The 16,813-nt window shown below is 54.2% G+C and overlaps 1 protein-coding gene across 1 annotated transcript in view; it reads right to left on the reverse strand.

The window, feature by feature from the left end:
* The window catches only part of ABCC5 (ATP binding cassette subfamily C member 5), an 80,266-nt gene that overhangs the window by 14,450 nt on the left and 49,003 nt on the right, over window positions 1-16,813 (reverse strand). The window contains exons 16-25 of the mRNA XM_075556118.1: window positions 16,546-16,689; window positions 15,076-15,175; window positions 13,900-14,084; window positions 13,277-13,426; window positions 12,950-13,079; window positions 9,701-9,854; window positions 9,478-9,606; window positions 7,272-7,458; window positions 6,539-6,628; window positions 3,964-4,153 (exon numbers count right to left, since the gene is read on the reverse strand). Of these exons, the coding sequence (XP_075412233.1) occupies window positions 3,964-4,153; window positions 6,539-6,628; window positions 7,272-7,458; window positions 9,478-9,606; window positions 9,701-9,854; window positions 12,950-13,079; window positions 13,277-13,426; window positions 13,900-14,084; window positions 15,076-15,175; window positions 16,546-16,689 (1,459 nt within the window). The remainder of the gene's footprint in view (window positions 1-3,963; window positions 4,154-6,538; window positions 6,629-7,271; window positions 7,459-9,477; window positions 9,607-9,700; window positions 9,855-12,949; window positions 13,080-13,276; window positions 13,427-13,899; window positions 14,085-15,075; window positions 15,176-16,545; window positions 16,690-16,813) is intronic.

Here is a 16,813-nt window from a genome sequence, read left to right on the forward strand (position 1 = left end):
CACCCAGCCACTTACTAGAGTTCCGCAGATAAAATGTTAGTGGCTACAACATACGCCATCACGTGGATGTACTCTTGATCATTTAACCAGGACCCTAATGCTAGATAGGGAGTTTATTTAAAACCTACTCCTTGCCAGCCAGCTGTGCTTGTGGCTCACCTCTCAAATTTTACTGCTTCCTCAGATGGCTCCCTGACATAGCGACCCTAAAGGGGACAGGGTGGAACTGCCCCTGTGAGTTTCTGAGACTGTCTTTCTCCCAAGGAGCTGTTGGTGGTTTCAAACTGCCAACCTCTGCAGATCGCAGCCTAAAGTCTAACCACCACAGCACCCGGGTTCCTTCTGACCGAGTCCAAGAACACGCTCGTGTGACGACATGCAACAGAACATGGCCCAATCCAACAACTCCTACAATTAATCTCCCCCTTCTTTTCGAGTTGTTCCTCCCCCACGAACACAGGCTCACTGTCCCCCCCGCTAAGGGTGCTGTCTAGCCTTCCCAGCGGCTGATGTCACCTTGATTTCCAGTGGACAGATTTTAGAAGCGCACAGGCGCTCCTGGCACACACTCTTGACTAGTTCGGCTGACCCGTTGTTTTAAGACCTCAGCCTTTCTGCCTGTGGATGCCCGGGAGGCATCGTTCGGGTTCCCAGCTCCCCCTGCTGCCGTCAGCTCCAAGTCAGAGTCTCCGAAGGGCCGAGCAGCTGTGGAAACCTTTCAGCTGGAGCCCGAGCTTGGACACACAGATGGAGAGCCTGGGAGCTACTCGGAGCAACGGGGGAAGCTCATGGACTGTGGGCCGTGTGGTGATGAGACCCCCAAACACCAAGCCCTCTGGGGGGTTCCTCCTGCACTCCGCCGCCATGAATCAAGGCCACACAGGCGGACGGCGCAAGAGCTGTGGAACCAGTAAGGGCTGTCTCCCGAGAAGATTCCCATTTAACTGTGGGCGAGCTCTGTGCCGGCGGCAGCAAGGCCGGTGCTACCGCCTGCGCGATTCTCACCAGCAATAGGGGAAAACCGACGTGTCCGAGGTCATGGCTGGTGGGGCCGACGCGAGAAGAGGGGCTCGCTTCTCTGACTTTTGCTGACCATGACTCTGTGGCTGAGACTGCCATTCAGAAATACCATCCTGCGGAGGACCACGACTGTGAAGGGGGGTTAGGCCCATGGAAGCACGGGACAGGCAAGGTCTCTTCCAAACAAAGAGGCCACCACGGATCTGGACACCTCACTCGGTGGTGGCCGAGGAGGTGGTTTGGTGGGAATGACAACTCTGGTCGGGCGGAAACGTCTGTGAACGTGGCTTTGGTGGCAGTCGGGGTGGTTATAACGGATTTGGTAACGATGGAAGCAGTGTTGGAGCTGGTGGAAGCTACAGAGGTTTTGGCCATTCCAACAATCACTCTTGCAATTTTGGACCAATGAAGGGAGGAAACTCTGGAGGCAGAAGCTCCGGGCCCTCAGGTGGTGAAGGTCCAAACTCTGCCAAACCACGAAAGCCAGGTGGCGATGGCAGTTCAAGCGGCCCAAGCAGCTGTGGCAAACGGTACTCCTGACTCCTGGAGAGGAGAGTGGAGAAGGGCAGGGAAGCTTCCAGGTGACCACAGACTTGTGTATCTGGCCAACCTCAGTGGTGGCTAGGCCTAACTGCTACAAAGAAGACGGGTTTTAGACAATTCTCCCGCATATGCACAAGGGAACCTGAGGACGGTCTCCGTGACTGATCTGTGGGAAGTGGGAAGCATCCCTACACAGGGCTTTAATGTAGTGCCCCCCCCTGGTTTAATACCCTGCTGTTGAATGCTCAATGTGATGGCCTCATCATGATGCTTCATCAACGTCTTTAAAAATCAAAGACCTCAGAAGAAGGTGTTTATGTCTGTTTCAGGCTTGAAGATGATCTCAGAACAATAATTCTTTTCTTTTGGGGGAGGGATGGCTCATCCAGCCTTAATGACTCCAGAAAGTCTGGATTCCATCAGCATTGAGTCCTTTGCTGCATTTTCCAACCTTTTAATCACAGATGTCTAATTTCTGACCCTTCAATGAAGGCCTGTCTTCCATTTGCTGAAAGACCCTGGCAAAGACCCTCACGGAGAGCCCCATGCGGTCTCTGGGGGGCCTGCGAGTACCTAGTCCTGTCCCACCTCCACAGTCACCTTCCAGCTGTGGGGCACACATCTGTCAAAACTAAGTCTGACAACACGTGTCTTCCCAATGCAGCGAATCACATCCACCTGCCAGGTTAGGTTCGGGAACCTGGGTCAATGAATGCAGTCATTCAGGATGGGGGCCCCGGTGAAGGGCCCCCTCCCCAGGCATGAGAAGGTGACACTGCCTCAGGCTTGAGGTATTCCTTGCAAAGGAAGGCGGGAGGTACTTCATTAACCAAGCTGTTCCACTTCAACCAGCACTGCCAAGGTCGGGGTCACGTGGACAGGGTGCCTCAGAGTCCTCTGGCCCCACGACTTTCTGCACCTATGGAATGTGTCAGCAAAAAAAGGCAAGCGTGCCCTCAGGGCGAGGCGAGGCCCTTGACCACGGCCATGGCATAGCCAGGACCTCTGAGGCTTGGAAGGAGTTGTGTTCAGATTGGAATTTAGATTTTTGTAAATGAAGTTATTCCTCATTATTTTATTTTCCTTCTGTATCTCTCATCTGTCATGACTCAGGGTTTAATATCTTGGCAAATATCTCAGCCTGTCTCATCTGAAAGAAACAGGAAGCAGGAAATGGTCTCTTCTTTTCCTCCTTTGTAGTTTTTTAAGCAAGTGGAAAGATATAAAGCCCTTTTAAAAACAAAACCAAAAAAATCTAGTGACATCCCAAACAGCAGATCTTTGATGCCAGGGAAACACCTAGCTCAGAAAAGGAATGCCAACAAGACTAGAGTCCACTGGTTGAGGTTAGGTTACATGGGGCAGTGAGAGACCATCTGGACTTTGAAATACAATTCAGAGAGGAAAAAAGGGGAAGAATACAACACTCAAGCCTTGACCTTGGACAGAGAAAGGGTAAAGAGCAATGGTCCTTAACCTTCCTCATGCCGCACCCCTTTTATCCAGTTCCTCATGTTGTGGTGACTCCCCAATCAAAACATTATTTTCGTTGCTACTTCATCACTGTGATTTTGCTACTGTCGTGAATCAGGCAGCCCCTGTGAAAGGGTCTTTCGACCCCTAAATGGGTCTTGACCCACAGGCTGAGAACCACTGGTCTAGAGTGAGCTGTCTCTCTGAGTCTGAGTGAAGGAGCACATGTTCTCTGCTTGTTTGCTACTGATCTTGGCCTGAGAACGACCGCTGCCTTTGAAGGAGCACAGCCGTTAGTTAGCGTGGCATTTGCTCTGGATAAGTCTGGGGCACCACTGCCAGCACGTCACAAAACAACTTAAACGCGGCACGGGCTTTGACTCAGCACGCACCAGGGCAGTGCAGGTGAAACCGACGACTGCCCAGCTGGGGCTGGTTCAACGCTAGCGGTGGCCCATCCATTAAATCGAGGGTATCGGATGCAGCACGGACGTCATGTCACAGAACATTAACTGACACGGGGGACCATGCATCGCTGAATGTGCAGGCCGAGCGAGGAACACTGAGTGCAAAACCCCCTCTCACAGATACGGGTGCCAGAAGGAAAGGCCTGAGAAACACCGCCATGCACCCAGCAGTTATGTCTGGGGCTGGAAGTGTGGGTGCTCCCCCCCACTGTCTCGTGCACTGACTGCGCTCTCTGTGCAGCGCACGGAGACTGCACTTTCACCTTCAGCAAAAGCACAACAGGTCATATCAACAGGGTTAAAAAAAACCCCAGAAACCTGGTTCCAGAGGGGTCCGGAGACACTAATCTAACATAGACCTCGATTCAAAGGCTAAAAGGGGTGTTCCAGGAACAGCAGGTCACGAAGCCCAGACTCAATTCAGACAAGTGCCCAGGTTTGCCGGCGTGCACGTGCGTACCTGACCCTGTCCGCCCCACGATGCCGATCTTCTCCTTTGGCTTGATGGTGAAGGACACTTTCTTCAGGACTAGCGGGAGGTTTTCCCTGTATCTCATCTCTGCGTCCTCGAAGGTCACCTCTCCTTCCTGGGGCCAGTCGGGCGAGGGGGCCTTGCCCTTAATTCTGGCAGGTGCTTCCAAGGAGAGTGTCTGGCGAGACAGAGTGGTAGGTTCAGACGGGCCACACAGACCCAGGGGCCTTGGCACCCTGTCCTCTTGCTGTGGGGGACTCCCTGGGCACTAAACGCATCCCCACTCGGCCAGACCGAGGGGGAGCACAGCGGCTACTGGGCAGCAGTTTTCAAACCGCCTTTTGTCCTGAGGGACCTTCCACAACCCGGCCGTGGCGGCTGACGGGAGACCCAAGTGGTGGCGGAGGGGGCATGAAGCATCCGCCTCTCCTCCGCCCGGCAGTGTTTACGGGAATCCTCTGAACCTTGCCACTTGGAACCACTGACTAGACCCGAAGGAAGGGCTCCAGGTCCTGACACAGACTGTCACCTCAGCTCTGCCGCCAGGAGCAGTGTGACCTGGACATGACATGTCCCCTCACCCCCATGGGGCTTTGCTCCTCAGCTGTAAGCTCTGGGGATTGAGTGGAAATCCGTTCCAGCTTTAAAATACATGGGTAATTTCTGTCACCAAGTTACACCTCACAAAGTTGGAAAATTCGCTGGCAACCAGCTCTGGGGCCCTGAGTCCTCTAGGGGATTAAGGGCTAAGGACTGCAGCTCCTGTGAAGCCCAGGGCTCCAAGCTGGAAGGAGGCTGTGGTGGGACCCACATCGGGTGGGCACGGGCCGAGGCAGCCAGTCCTTGGAGAGAAGACTGACTTGTCCAGTGTCCATTCACCACCACCTGTAACCACCCGCCTGTCTGTGGCAGCCTGGGAATCCCACTGGCAGTGGTATGCCAAACACTCCACACGCATCTGTGCGGGAGACACACACACACACACACACACACCACACACACCCCCAACACACGCACACACACCACCCCCACCCCCCTTTCAGAGACCAGGTCAGTGGACAGAGCTTCACACACAGACGAGAACAGCTATTGAGCCCATATACAGCTGCCTATTTTCCTGAAAAGAATCCCTCGTAGGTTTAAGATCTATCCTACAAACAAGGGGGTTCATAATTCAGACCAAACCTTCACTCGGAGTCAGAGCTGACTCAGAGGCAGGGAGTGTTTTCGCTTCAGTGAGGTCGGTAGGTTCCTGCTAGAAAACACTTTCAAGTCATAAACACTCAGTTTCCAACAGAAAGAACCGTGTTTCCAAGCCTGTAGGTCACCGACGTGGAAACGCAGAGTATCCGTGTAGGCGAGGTGACGAGTGCTGGGCAAGTCGCGGGCCAGGCCCCCAAATGGACCCACCCGTGAGGGCCACGTTTACCCTTTGCTTCTTCCTCTAAAGAAACTGCTTTCTGAGCTGGACCTCCAAAGCCAGCGCCTGGGGTCCCGGGGAAGGTGGGAGGAGCTGGACAAGCTCATTAGCAATGGAAGTGACTGGCTCTAAACCGGGAGGCGGTTTAGGAGAGGCCCTGGTGGTAGAGTGGCCACACACTGGGCTGCTATCCACAAGGTCAGTGGGTCGAAACCAGCGGCTGCTGGATGGCAGAAGACGAGGCTCCCTATTCGAGGGAGGAGTTAGCCTCAGAACCCACAGGGGCCGTCCTAGCCTGGCCTATAGGGAGGCTCGCCAAGAGGTGGAATCGAGTCAGTGGTCGTGAGTTTGGCCTTGTGGGGTCAAAGTTTACCATTAGCTATGGAGCTGGGATCATTTTGGAACACACAAGCCTGGTTTCCTCCTCTTCCTCGCCCTCCTCATAGCCCTCAGTTCCTGCATCACAACTTCCAGAGAGGAAGCTTGCCTTTGGGTTTTTGCTTGGTTCTCAGAAGGGTTTCTGAAAGCCACGTCTGCTTAGGAACTGAACTAGACCAATAACAACTAGCAACCAAAACCACATCCACTCGTGCAGCCGCTGAGTGCATGTGGATGTGTGTGGCTAGAGCAGGACTGTCTCTGTGGGTTTCTGAGGCTCTCCTTGTTTCCCGAAGCCTCCTCTTTCACGGGGGGAGCAGCTGGCTGGCGGTCTGAACTGCGGACAGTGTGGCAAGCAGCCTGACTGTGCCACGGTTCTAAATCATGTACAGAACACACCACATTTAGTCACATGATCCTGAACACTCATGGCAGGAAGCCAATGAACCATTTGCAATTCAGTGCTTCCCAAAGTGGAAGTTAGCTCCCTCCACCCCCACCCCCGGGGGTGTGGCATGATCCGGGGTACACATCATCCTGGATTATTGGCTATCGGAGAACGTTTTTACATTCTGGGCCGTTTCTTCCTGACAAGGGAGTGGTAGGCCAACTAAGTTTGGGAATCTACGGGTTAGATGAAATTCTCTTATCCAGTCCTCACATGCCCGAGAGATGAGGGCCCTTGCACGTCCTGCAGTGAAAGGGTGAAAGGACCCCAGAAGGACAGGGTCGGGCCCCCATCACCGGGACTGCTGGCAGTCTGACCTTAATGTAGTGGTTGATCCTCTCCACTGAGGTGAATCGTGCTTCTGTCTCAGATGCCAGTCTGACGGTGAACTGGAACAGCCCGGTTAACTGAGGAGGGAAAGGGGAAACCCGTGAGAGAATTTGTCACCCAAACGTGCCAGGCCCATCGCCTTCGTTGAGGGGACCATGACTCACTGCAGAACTGGGGTGAGATGAAGTCCCCTCATATGGCCTTTGCCCTTTGGTTCTCTGGAACAAACAGCTCGAGAGTGTTCCGGGGCTGCCACTGTTGTCCAGGCCCCAGAGGGACGGAGGAGGTAAATATTTATTGAGGCGGCCAGCCTCATCCTTCTGCCATGGAGCAGCTGGTGGGTGTGAACTGTCAACCTCCTGGCCTGACCCTCTGGGCCACCCGGCTCCCCCCGGCTGATGGGCATTTCCTGGGTGAGCTGTAATTAAGTTAGCCTGTGATTTTCTGTCTGGTCTTTGGCTGCAGCCTGCCAGTGGCTGGTAAGCACCTTGCAGGCACTGGTCAGTAGCAAGCAAGCTGAGGTGCAGTCTATGATGTCTATGAAGCGCCCTTGCCCAGGGGCCATGCCTTAACACTGACATCTTTCCCGTTCTGCCTGCCCCCACCAAACACAGACGGCCATTGCCAAACGGAGCGGGAACTGCTTCACAGGGGCAATGGTCAACACGGGAGGGAGGGAGGGACGGACGGACTCAGAGGCACTGGACCCCAGACACTAACCTGGATGGCATACGCCATGGCGAGGCCCGCATAGGCTGGGGGTATCTGCCCGTGCATGAGCACAACCATCAGCCCCGTGGTGGTGATCAGCGCGATGCTCATCAGATCCAGCCGCACGGCCAGCCATCTCATGGCACACGTGAACAGGAATAACGGGGCCTGGTTGTCATCCAGGAGCTCCTGGTACCTGTGAGGACGACAGACAGCCGGCCGATGGGCAAATGCAGTAGGTCCCATGCGAGCCTGCCCTGCGGAGGAGACGCTGATGAGCTTCCTGCTTGTCTCTGGGAGAGCGGCTCGGAGACGTCCGGAGAGCAGGTGGTCCAGGCTTTTCTCGGGGTAGGAAGCTTTCTAGCTTCACACTTTCAGAGAAACACGCTGAAAGGTAAAATATCTCACTGAACGATGCGAGGGAGGATGGCAAAGACCATGGAAGGATGCTTGTGCTCAGCCTTAGCAGATGGCTGAGGTCAGAAGCTATTTCCTCGAAAAAAGAGAGAAGCCAGAGAGGCAAACAGCAGAAACGGTCCCATCAAAATCAACCAAACGCCCTCCTATTCAGTCAATTCTGACTCACAGGCACCCTCTAGGACAGGGGGGCACTGTCCCTGTGGGTTCCCAAGGCTGTCATGTTATGGGACTCGTAAGCCTCGCCTTTCTCTCCAGGAGCAGCTGGTAGTTCTAAACTGCTGACCTCTTGGTTAGCCATGGTGCCACCCCCTCAGGTGGCACAGGAGAGAGTTGACAGTTCTGCAGACCAGTGGTGCCTGCTTCCTAGCACAGGCACGCAAACACCTGGGTGGTGAGCTCAATCCGAGCAAGAGAGGCTTAACAACTCCTGCCACTGAGGGAGCAAGGAGCCGGGCGGCACAGTGGTGAGGTGCTCGGTTGGTAACCAGGTCAGCAGCTTGAACCCAGCAGCCGCTCCGTGGGAGGAAGACGGGGTTTTCTACTTCACGAAGAGTTACAGTCTCGGAAACCCACAGGGGCAGTTCTAGTCCTATAGCAGGGTCGCTATGAGCCGGCACTGACGCGATGGCGGGGAGCTTGAGTCCTGGTGTACTGGAGGAGCTAGGCAAGAGGGGAGCTCCTGAGGAGACCCACTGTCACAGGGTCCTAGAGGGCAGCCCAGACCCACCAGAGGGCTCAGGATGCCTGCCACACACAGTTCCAGAGCAGGAAATCTTGCCAAGCAAGGGCCTCTTGCTAAAACAAAACAAACCTAGACCACCCCCCGACTCCCCACATAACCCCCCACATTCCAGTGATCTCATTCCCAGTTAACAGTGGGGTCTCATCCTGCCGCAGTAAAAGACACATGCTCAGCGCAGACCTATCACACACTGGGGACGCCACTTGGTTCTTCTGAAAGTGGAACTGTGGTTTCCTGAGTTGCTCGACATTTTCTGAAACACTAAGTTCTTGTTTTTGGCCACCCTTTTTGGCCACCCTCGTCTACATTGCCTTTTCAACTTAATTAATTTTTGGAAGGAGTAATATATGCACAGAGTAGAAGGTTTTTAAAAACATATAGAGACTTTATCAAGAAAGCCTGTTTTTCTTCCAACCATCTTTGAGCGACTCAGTCTTCCTCCTCCAAGAGCTAATTCTCAGCCAGTTCCTTTCGATTCCTTTCAGAGACACCATAAAGGTGAGACATGAGACAGGACCACGTCCATGTAGCTGTACTGTGCTTGCACACGACTGGATCACAGAGATTGCGTTCTGTCAGGACACAGTGGGCAGTCTCTGGGCCTTTTTTTTTGTTTTCAAAGTAACATCTGTATTGTTTGTTTCTAAACAGGCTAAAGACGCCTTTTACAGATTTGCCTATCCCACGGTTCATGTAACCAATGAAAGGGCATCTGGGTTACTCATTCCCTTGCTTATACATGATCTCCTCAAGGACTATCTATGTGTGTACGCTTTTCAAATAAACAACTTGTAACGGCTAAGTAAAACGCCAGGCTAATGTCAAGGACTACCTTTGACTATTTAAAAGGGGAAAAAAAAAAAAAAGCAAAACTCCATCAAACAGAGCCACTCAAGACTGACAACATGGATTCCAAACCTGAGTTTAAGAAGGAAGTCCTATCAGCAAGCAACACACGTAGTCAGAGACCATACCTGCCCTAAGGCACTAACACTCGTGACCTCTGAAGTGCTGCTGGCTCCCCTTGCAGCCACCCCCCCCCACCTCACTGACCTGTGGAGAAACTCCTGGCCCTTGTTGTAGGCGTGGATGGTGGCAAGGCCCTGGATGCTGGATGTGATGTGCGAGAGGAAAGGGGACTGCGTGAGATTGTCCAGGCGCTTCAGCTCCCGAATGAAAACCCTGGAGAGCAAACCAGTCTTGGCTCAGAGCGCTCGATCGATCAGCACCTCTGGCTTCACCCTCGCCCCAGGAGACAAGAAGACACCCTGCTTACCTGGAGACAACGTGGAGCACTGCAAAGAGGATGAGGAGGGGTCCCACTGCCACGAGTAACCAAGGGAAAACGCTGGCGATCATCCCGACGCAGAAGACAACTAAGATGACATTCTGGATGAACATCTCAGCCTGGAACGGCAGGCGCACGTCGACTGGAGGGCCACAAAGGAGAGGGGTCAGACCAGGGGGCCTCGGACAGGGGCCCAAAGTGAAAACCAACAGGCAGGGGCTCCACTCCGGCCACTGTCTATGAACATTTGGGTCAAGGACTCCACAGGAAAAAGCCTGAGCGGGGAATACAGAAAGTTCAAATTCTAATGGAAGGCAGGCTTTCTGGAACCGCTGCAGCTGGAGGACCCCCTGAAAACACTGCTGAGAGAAGCAACACACACTCCCCGAAGCCTTCTTCAAACCAGTGTAGCTTAGTTCGTAAAGCAGGTCTGCCCTGAGCACGACGCGCTTTAAAGAACTAAGTTTATGGAAGCCTTGGTGGCGTCGTGGGTTAAGCATTGAACTGCTACACCAAAAGGTCAGCAGTTTGAACCCAGCAGCCACTCCGAGGGAGGGCAATGATGTTCCCTGCTCCCATAACAACGTAGTCTTGGTCGGACACACAGGGGCAGGTCTGCTCGATCCTAACAGGTTGCTATGAGTCAGAATCAACTCAACAGCAGTGAATTTGAAAAAGAAAGTTGTTTTTTTAAAACTCTATATGGGCTCAAAAGGACAACAGCAAATTCAGAGATGAAATAAGAAGATCAGGGCACAGTGAGTGCACGTTAGTGGAGTGACAGTGGTCACAACCTCAGGAATGTCATCAATGTCCCGGAATTGTACATGCAGAAATGTTGAACTGGGGTATGTCCAGCTGTGTGTGTTTTCAACAGCAAGTCAAAACACGGAGAGAGAGAGAGACAGACTGACTTTTATTCCCATGCTGTCTCTACCCTCACTCTCAGGGCACCCTCTTCCAACACCTCCTCTTACAAAGCAGCGTGTGCCTGCTGTACAGTGTTGGGGAAATGAGTGCACAAGAAAGGAAACAGGAGCCACCTGTGCTACTGATCTCAACACACTGACTCAAGACACAGCTCTTCCTGGAACTCTAAGCAGATCCAGACGTTGAAAGGGGAGTGTGGGACCCTCTTCACTTAACCCCCTTTCATCATCTCACCCCCACCCCGCCCTACACACACCCTGATTTACACATTGTAGACATATACTGCCGAGAGTATTTTCATGCAAACCCCAGGCATGCCGATTACATTTTTAAAACTCTTTTAAAATAAGTTTTACTTTTGAAGAGTTTTCCACATTTACGAAAATTGTGCAGACAATGAGGAGTCCCTGTACAACTCCCTCCCCTCCCCTCTTATACCGCTTCTCCTTATTTGAACCTGGGCCTTCCTGTGGGAGTTGTTACCAATGAACCCGCGTTGAAATATTATTAACTCAAGGTCCCAGTTATTAAGGTGGGCACTTTGTGTTGCACAGGCCTGTGGGTTGTGACAAATGTTTCATGTCTACCGTCTGCCACCAGTGTCCTACAGAACAGCCTTCTGTTTGTTTGCCGTCCCTCCTTCCCCCAGTCCCTCGGCAGCTACCCATGGCTTCACGGTGTCTGGTGTCTGGTGTTTTCCAGGATGGCCTGTGGCTGGAACCAGTGAGCCTGGAGCTTTTCAGACGGGCTCCTTTTACTCAGTAATAAGGATAGAAGGGTTCTCTGTGTCCTTTTGTGTCTCCGTGGTTCATGTTTCTCTCCTCACTGAATCAAGCACCAGGTTCGGAACCACCAGTCTGTCCACTCACCTACTGAAGGACATCTTAGTCTCTTCCAATTTTTGGCAAACCATGAATCAGACTGCCTGAAACATCAGGCACTAGTTTTGACATGGGTGGCGTGTTTTCGTTTCACTTGGGTAAACACCACGGCCATTGGTTTTGTAATGACCTACCCCCTGTCTGCCTCCTACCCTTGTGAAGTCATCAGTCCTGCCCTGGAAAAGAGCGGCTCAATGCCCAGCTCCGTTACCTAACAGCTATGCGATCTTGGGCAAGCTACTTAACCTCCCTAGACATCAGCGTCCTCGTGCATTCCATGGCTGAAACAGTGCCCATTTCGTAAGGCCGCTGGGAGGATCAGGAGAACGCGTACAAACACTCAGAGGGCGCTTGCAACACACTAAGCCAGAAACGGATGCCAGGTGGCAATACTTGAAATCTGGGTCATGGGGAATATATACGTTCGGTGCCTGGCGGTGCCCAGGCAGCATCAGGGGCCTATAGAACCTGCCAGAGCTGTGGGCCTGGGAACCAGGGCACCGCCTAAAGCAACTATATGTGGGGGAACACCGGGACCCTTCTCCCCAGCACCCCATGACCCCATCTTATTTGCAGGCCCATTAACATTGAACAGAAACGTCATGCAAGGTGGAAATCTTGGGCCCTCCCTCAGCCAAAATGCAAGCTGAAGCAGAGACCAGGCCCAAGCTGAACTGCTCCTGCTGAGAAAAGGGGCTGCCAGAGAGGGGCCCAGGGCCTCTAAGCACTGATGGGGTCTACAGGCTCTTGTGGGGGAGGTCAGATGCTTGCAAACATCCTCCCTGAAGGCAATCTTGCCCCACCATAGGGGTGGGCCTGCTGCCTGCTGCTGGGGACAATGGATTATTTCCCCTGCGACCATTAGCTTGGTTCCTGTAGGTGGAGTTCACACCCTGCTGATCATGGTCTCTATCAGTTGAGACAGTCAAACTGGCTCTGTAACATCCAGTTAGGCTGCCATCCTGTATCTAGGACCCGCCCTTTTTGCCACACGCATACCCCCAATCCCTCCTCTTCCTATTGTGTGGATACCCCTAGATCACCCCCTCCCATACTGCATTACCTACAGCACCACCCCTTCCTATGACGTATGTCTTCCCCTGTAATTAGGGGGCTTGCAAGTCCCCAGAGAATATAAAAGCCTTGGTCAGCATTAAAGATATTCTCTCCACGTGGACCACCAAGCAGGGCTCAGGTGAGCATGCTACCATGAATTGTGTCTGACTCCATTATTTCAACATTTCTATCTCTCATGCTCTCTATAACTTTACTATAATCTTTACTTATTATCGCTGTACAATTGCGCCTACCGGAACCGTAACGATGTGTTAGGGGCTGGCTTCCCCTGGCAGGCTCGGGGAATTTCTTAGAATGCGGAGGGGGGTCCAGGAGCCCCAGATCATGACACAAGGAGAGTGACAAGTACCTTCATCCATGTCTTTGGAAAACCTGTTGAGAATCCTCCCCGTGGGAGTAGTGTCAAAAAACTTCATAGGGCTGCGAAGGATCTTCCGGAAGAGCTCATCGTGGAGCCGGGACGAGGCCTGCAGTGTGCCCTGAGGAACAGAGCACACGGGGATCAGGCCAGGGGCCTGGTCCTTCCCTGCAGGCCACCCCCAGAGCTCACAGTACAGGCCCACCGGGAGGGAGGTGGCGGACCGGGGAGTCTGACACATGGGATACAGGTCATCGCCAGGAGAATGCCTGTTGCAGGACCAAGCCCGGCAGTCACCAGGGCCTGTCCACCACATACCTTCACAAAGGCCACCCCCCGCACGGCTTTCAGGAGCAGCATGGCGGCCATGGAGAGGGCGTAGATGCTGGCGTAGTAGTGCATGAGAGGGTTGTCCTTCATGCTGTTGCTCACTACGGTCCTGTTCCCGACCAGGGTCACCGTGACGTTCTGTGGGAAGGCAGGGCACGGTTGAGACCGGGCTCCCGGGGCTGACCGCAGCCTCCACTTGCCCCACGGGTCTCAGAACAGCACCCCAGGACCTGGCTGCGGCAACTACGGGGCAGGCTCTGCCACCTCCTCCCGCTTTCTCTCCAGCCTGTGGAGGCCCCATTGGCAAGGAGCTCCACTGCCCAGCAGTGGGCGACGGTTCCTAATCTTTGGTCATTGCTCCTTTTGTTTGAAACCTCGAGCTAAATTGCCTTTGGTTAGGGTTTGCGCCAGTGTTAGGGTTCTGCTTGTCAGTAGGATTAATGTGAGGGCTAGCGTTAGCAGGAGTACCAGCCTAGGCCTAGTCGTAGGGTTACGGTTAGGTCGAGCTCTGGGGTTTGGAGTTAGGGTAGGTTTCTGTAAGAACAGCCAGAGGATCTGGAGAGAAGCCCACGTGCCCCAACAAGTGACTTCCCCGTGACAGGAGGCCTTACCCCACTTCCTTGCTTGATCCAGTAACTCAGCCACCAGGTGCTGAAGGCAGTGCTCCCCACATTCAGTATGAAAAGGGCTAGGATGACCAGGAAGACCAAGGGGCCGCCCGCAGCCTGGATGTAGGCGCCATAGACTGACCAGGGCAGCGAGCCCCGCCCCTTCTCCTCGGCCTGCACCAGCTGCCCTAGGGAGCGGAGAGAAACTCGAACTCAGCAGGCAAGGGCTACTCTGCCCAGAGCCAGCCACCCAGAGGGCAGCAGGCACAGAGAGCCTGTCGCTGCCCCGCACGTGGCTCTACACCAGGCGTCCACATGCGGCCCGCCAAGGACATTGATCTGGTCCACCTGGTGTTTTTGCCCCATTTGTTGTTGTTTTTTACTTCAAAATAAGATCTGTGCGGTGTGCATAGGAATTTGTTCATATTTTTTTTGAAACTATAGTCTAGCCCTCCAACGGGTCTGAGGGACAGTGAACTTGGCCCCCTGTTTAAAAAGTTGGAGGACCCCTGCTCTGCACCTTCCATCAGAAGCCCTTCCGTGCTTACTGAGCTCCAGAAACCAGGCCCAGGAGGAGGGCCCGGAGCAGCGACAAGGAGAAATTCCCTGCCGGGCAGACGCATGAACGCTCTCTCCTCACACGACGAGATGGGTTACACGCAATGCAATGACAAGGGTCCTCTGTGGGGCAGCTGGGGGGACATCTACAGTGAAAGTGAGGGCCAAGGACACGGGGTGCCTGGCTGTCCTGACTCCAGTATCTCATGACAAGCCTACGGCGGGGACAATTTCCAACACTAAGCACCCAGGGGCTGCAGCTCCCGGAGCTGTTGGGATCAACTTGGAAAGACCCAAGGTGAGCTTCAGGAAGGAGAGGTGCCCTTTGCCCCCCATCCCCTCCTTCTTCGCTCAAGATGACTCAGCCACAGTGATTTCTGCCCTCACCTGCCCTGTAGAGCCAAGAGAAGGCCCAGGGTTAAAGGTCATGCTTTCCCTGGTTAGTGTACACAAAGAAAGCACCTTTGCCTCTGGGTCTGCCCTGCCGTTCCAGACATGTCAGGCTGTGTTCTCCAGAACACACAGTGCCACCCAACACACCAAACACTAACTTATTGGGTGGCACCGATTCTGATAAGCGTTAATGGCCCCACTATACCCTCTGCAAAGGTCATTCGGTACCTTCCTCCGCCTTCACGGCTTTCTCCTTCTTCACGGACCCTGCTTTAGGACCCTTGTCTTGCGACTTCTGTGAGCCGCCGGCTTCCTTTTTGGAGTTAATCTAACAAGACAAACAGCAAACGATACAGTCACACCGTGATCAGATCCTCTCAGAACCACCCACAGATGCTGCAGGCGGCCCGGTGGGGTCCCGGGTACCCATTGGGCTGCCACGTGTCAAGCTGGCGGTCGGTCGGAAAACCACCAGCCACCCTGGGGAAGGAAGTCAGGGCTTTCGGAAACGCACAGGGGCAGTTCTACCCCGTCCCGTGGGGGCGCTGAGTTCGCGCTGACTCGATGGCAGTGAGTTTGGCTTTGGTAGGTGCTACAGCCCTTACTGAAAGGCCCCACACGCAACTCTCCAAACAAGCCAGCCACCCTCCTTCCTCCACTTGCTCCGCTCCCTCGGCCTGAGGTCTGCGGTCCCGTCTCAGTGCACTGCTTCAGACCCTCTCAGCCCCCAAACCTGCGGCCTTGGTTCTGTAGGGACCCCTGCACATGCCCACTAGGGCGGGGCCATTGCCACCCCTCCCACTTCACTCAGAGAGAGAGCTGATCCCACCCCACGGGAGAAGAAACCTTCTGGGCGGGGTTTTTCCAGCCTTCAGGGGCTCCCTTCCTGGGGCCCGCCCCGTCCCTCCCCTCCCTGGAGCTCTGACACCCTCCCAACTGCACACACTACAAGCTCCCTGAGGCATGGCCGCATGCTGGAGAGAGACTGAACCAGCTTCCTCAACCCTGACTGTCTGTCCTCACTCAGATGGCTCCTGCCTCTGTCCTGTGCAGGGGAAGCCTTCGAGGGCCCCGGCCCAGGATCGGCTCACTCCCTCCTCACTGCCTCCCAGCACCTGGGCTGGCACCTCTGTAACAGCACAAAACCATGTGGGTGACCTGGGGCTACAGTTTCTCCTACAGGTGAGAACGCCCAAGCTCAGGTTCATGGCTTCCACCCACACAGAGTCTAACACAGAGGACTGTCGGTCCATATCGGACTTCCTCTGACAGCCAGCACGCGGAACCTAGTCCATCCCTCCCTCTCCAGGGTGCGTTTCACATCTTTGGATGGGAACTCCGTTAGCAGAACACTACACTTAGCAATCTGGCCCAGGCTCCCATCTGGCTTCCCAAGCAGGCACCTCTCCCGTCCACACACAACAGCCACTTTCAACCGACAGTTAAGAAAACAGGATGACACCCAGAGACTGACATAAAAGTCCCTGACACAGTCTCCAATGACTGCCTGCTTCCACCCCTTTCAGATTTCAGCAGGAGCCGGGAGCCAAGAGAAGAGTCCCTAGCTTCCCCCTAGTGCGCTCCCAGGACCACAGAACAGAAAGTGAACTAGGGGCGCAGGGGCAAGAAGGACAAGTCCCCTCTCCTCCCCCTGCTTGCCGCTTAGAACGGAGACTCCACCCCCGACTTACGTCTTACCTCAACCGGGGGCGTCTCTCCCAGCAGCAGGTGATTAAAAATGGCTGCGTAGTCCCCGTTGATGTTCATCAGTTCCTCGTGGGAGCCTCTCTCAGTGATACAGCCCTCTTTCACGAAGATCACTTCATCGCAGTCTACCAGGTACTGCGGGCAGGCGGGGACGGCACGCAGACGCACTGAACTCTCTTTCCAGTCCAGTGCTTCCCACCTGCGCCCAGGGGGCCTCCCAGGTACCCTGGCAAAATCTGGGGACATTCTTGGGTGCTGC

Source organism: Tenrec ecaudatus, chromosome 8 (genome assembly GCF_050624435.1).
Source record: "Tenrec ecaudatus isolate mTenEca1 chromosome 8, mTenEca1.hap1, whole genome shotgun sequence".
Taxonomy (NCBI): domain Eukaryota; kingdom Metazoa; phylum Chordata; class Mammalia; order Afrosoricida; family Tenrecidae; genus Tenrec; species Tenrec ecaudatus.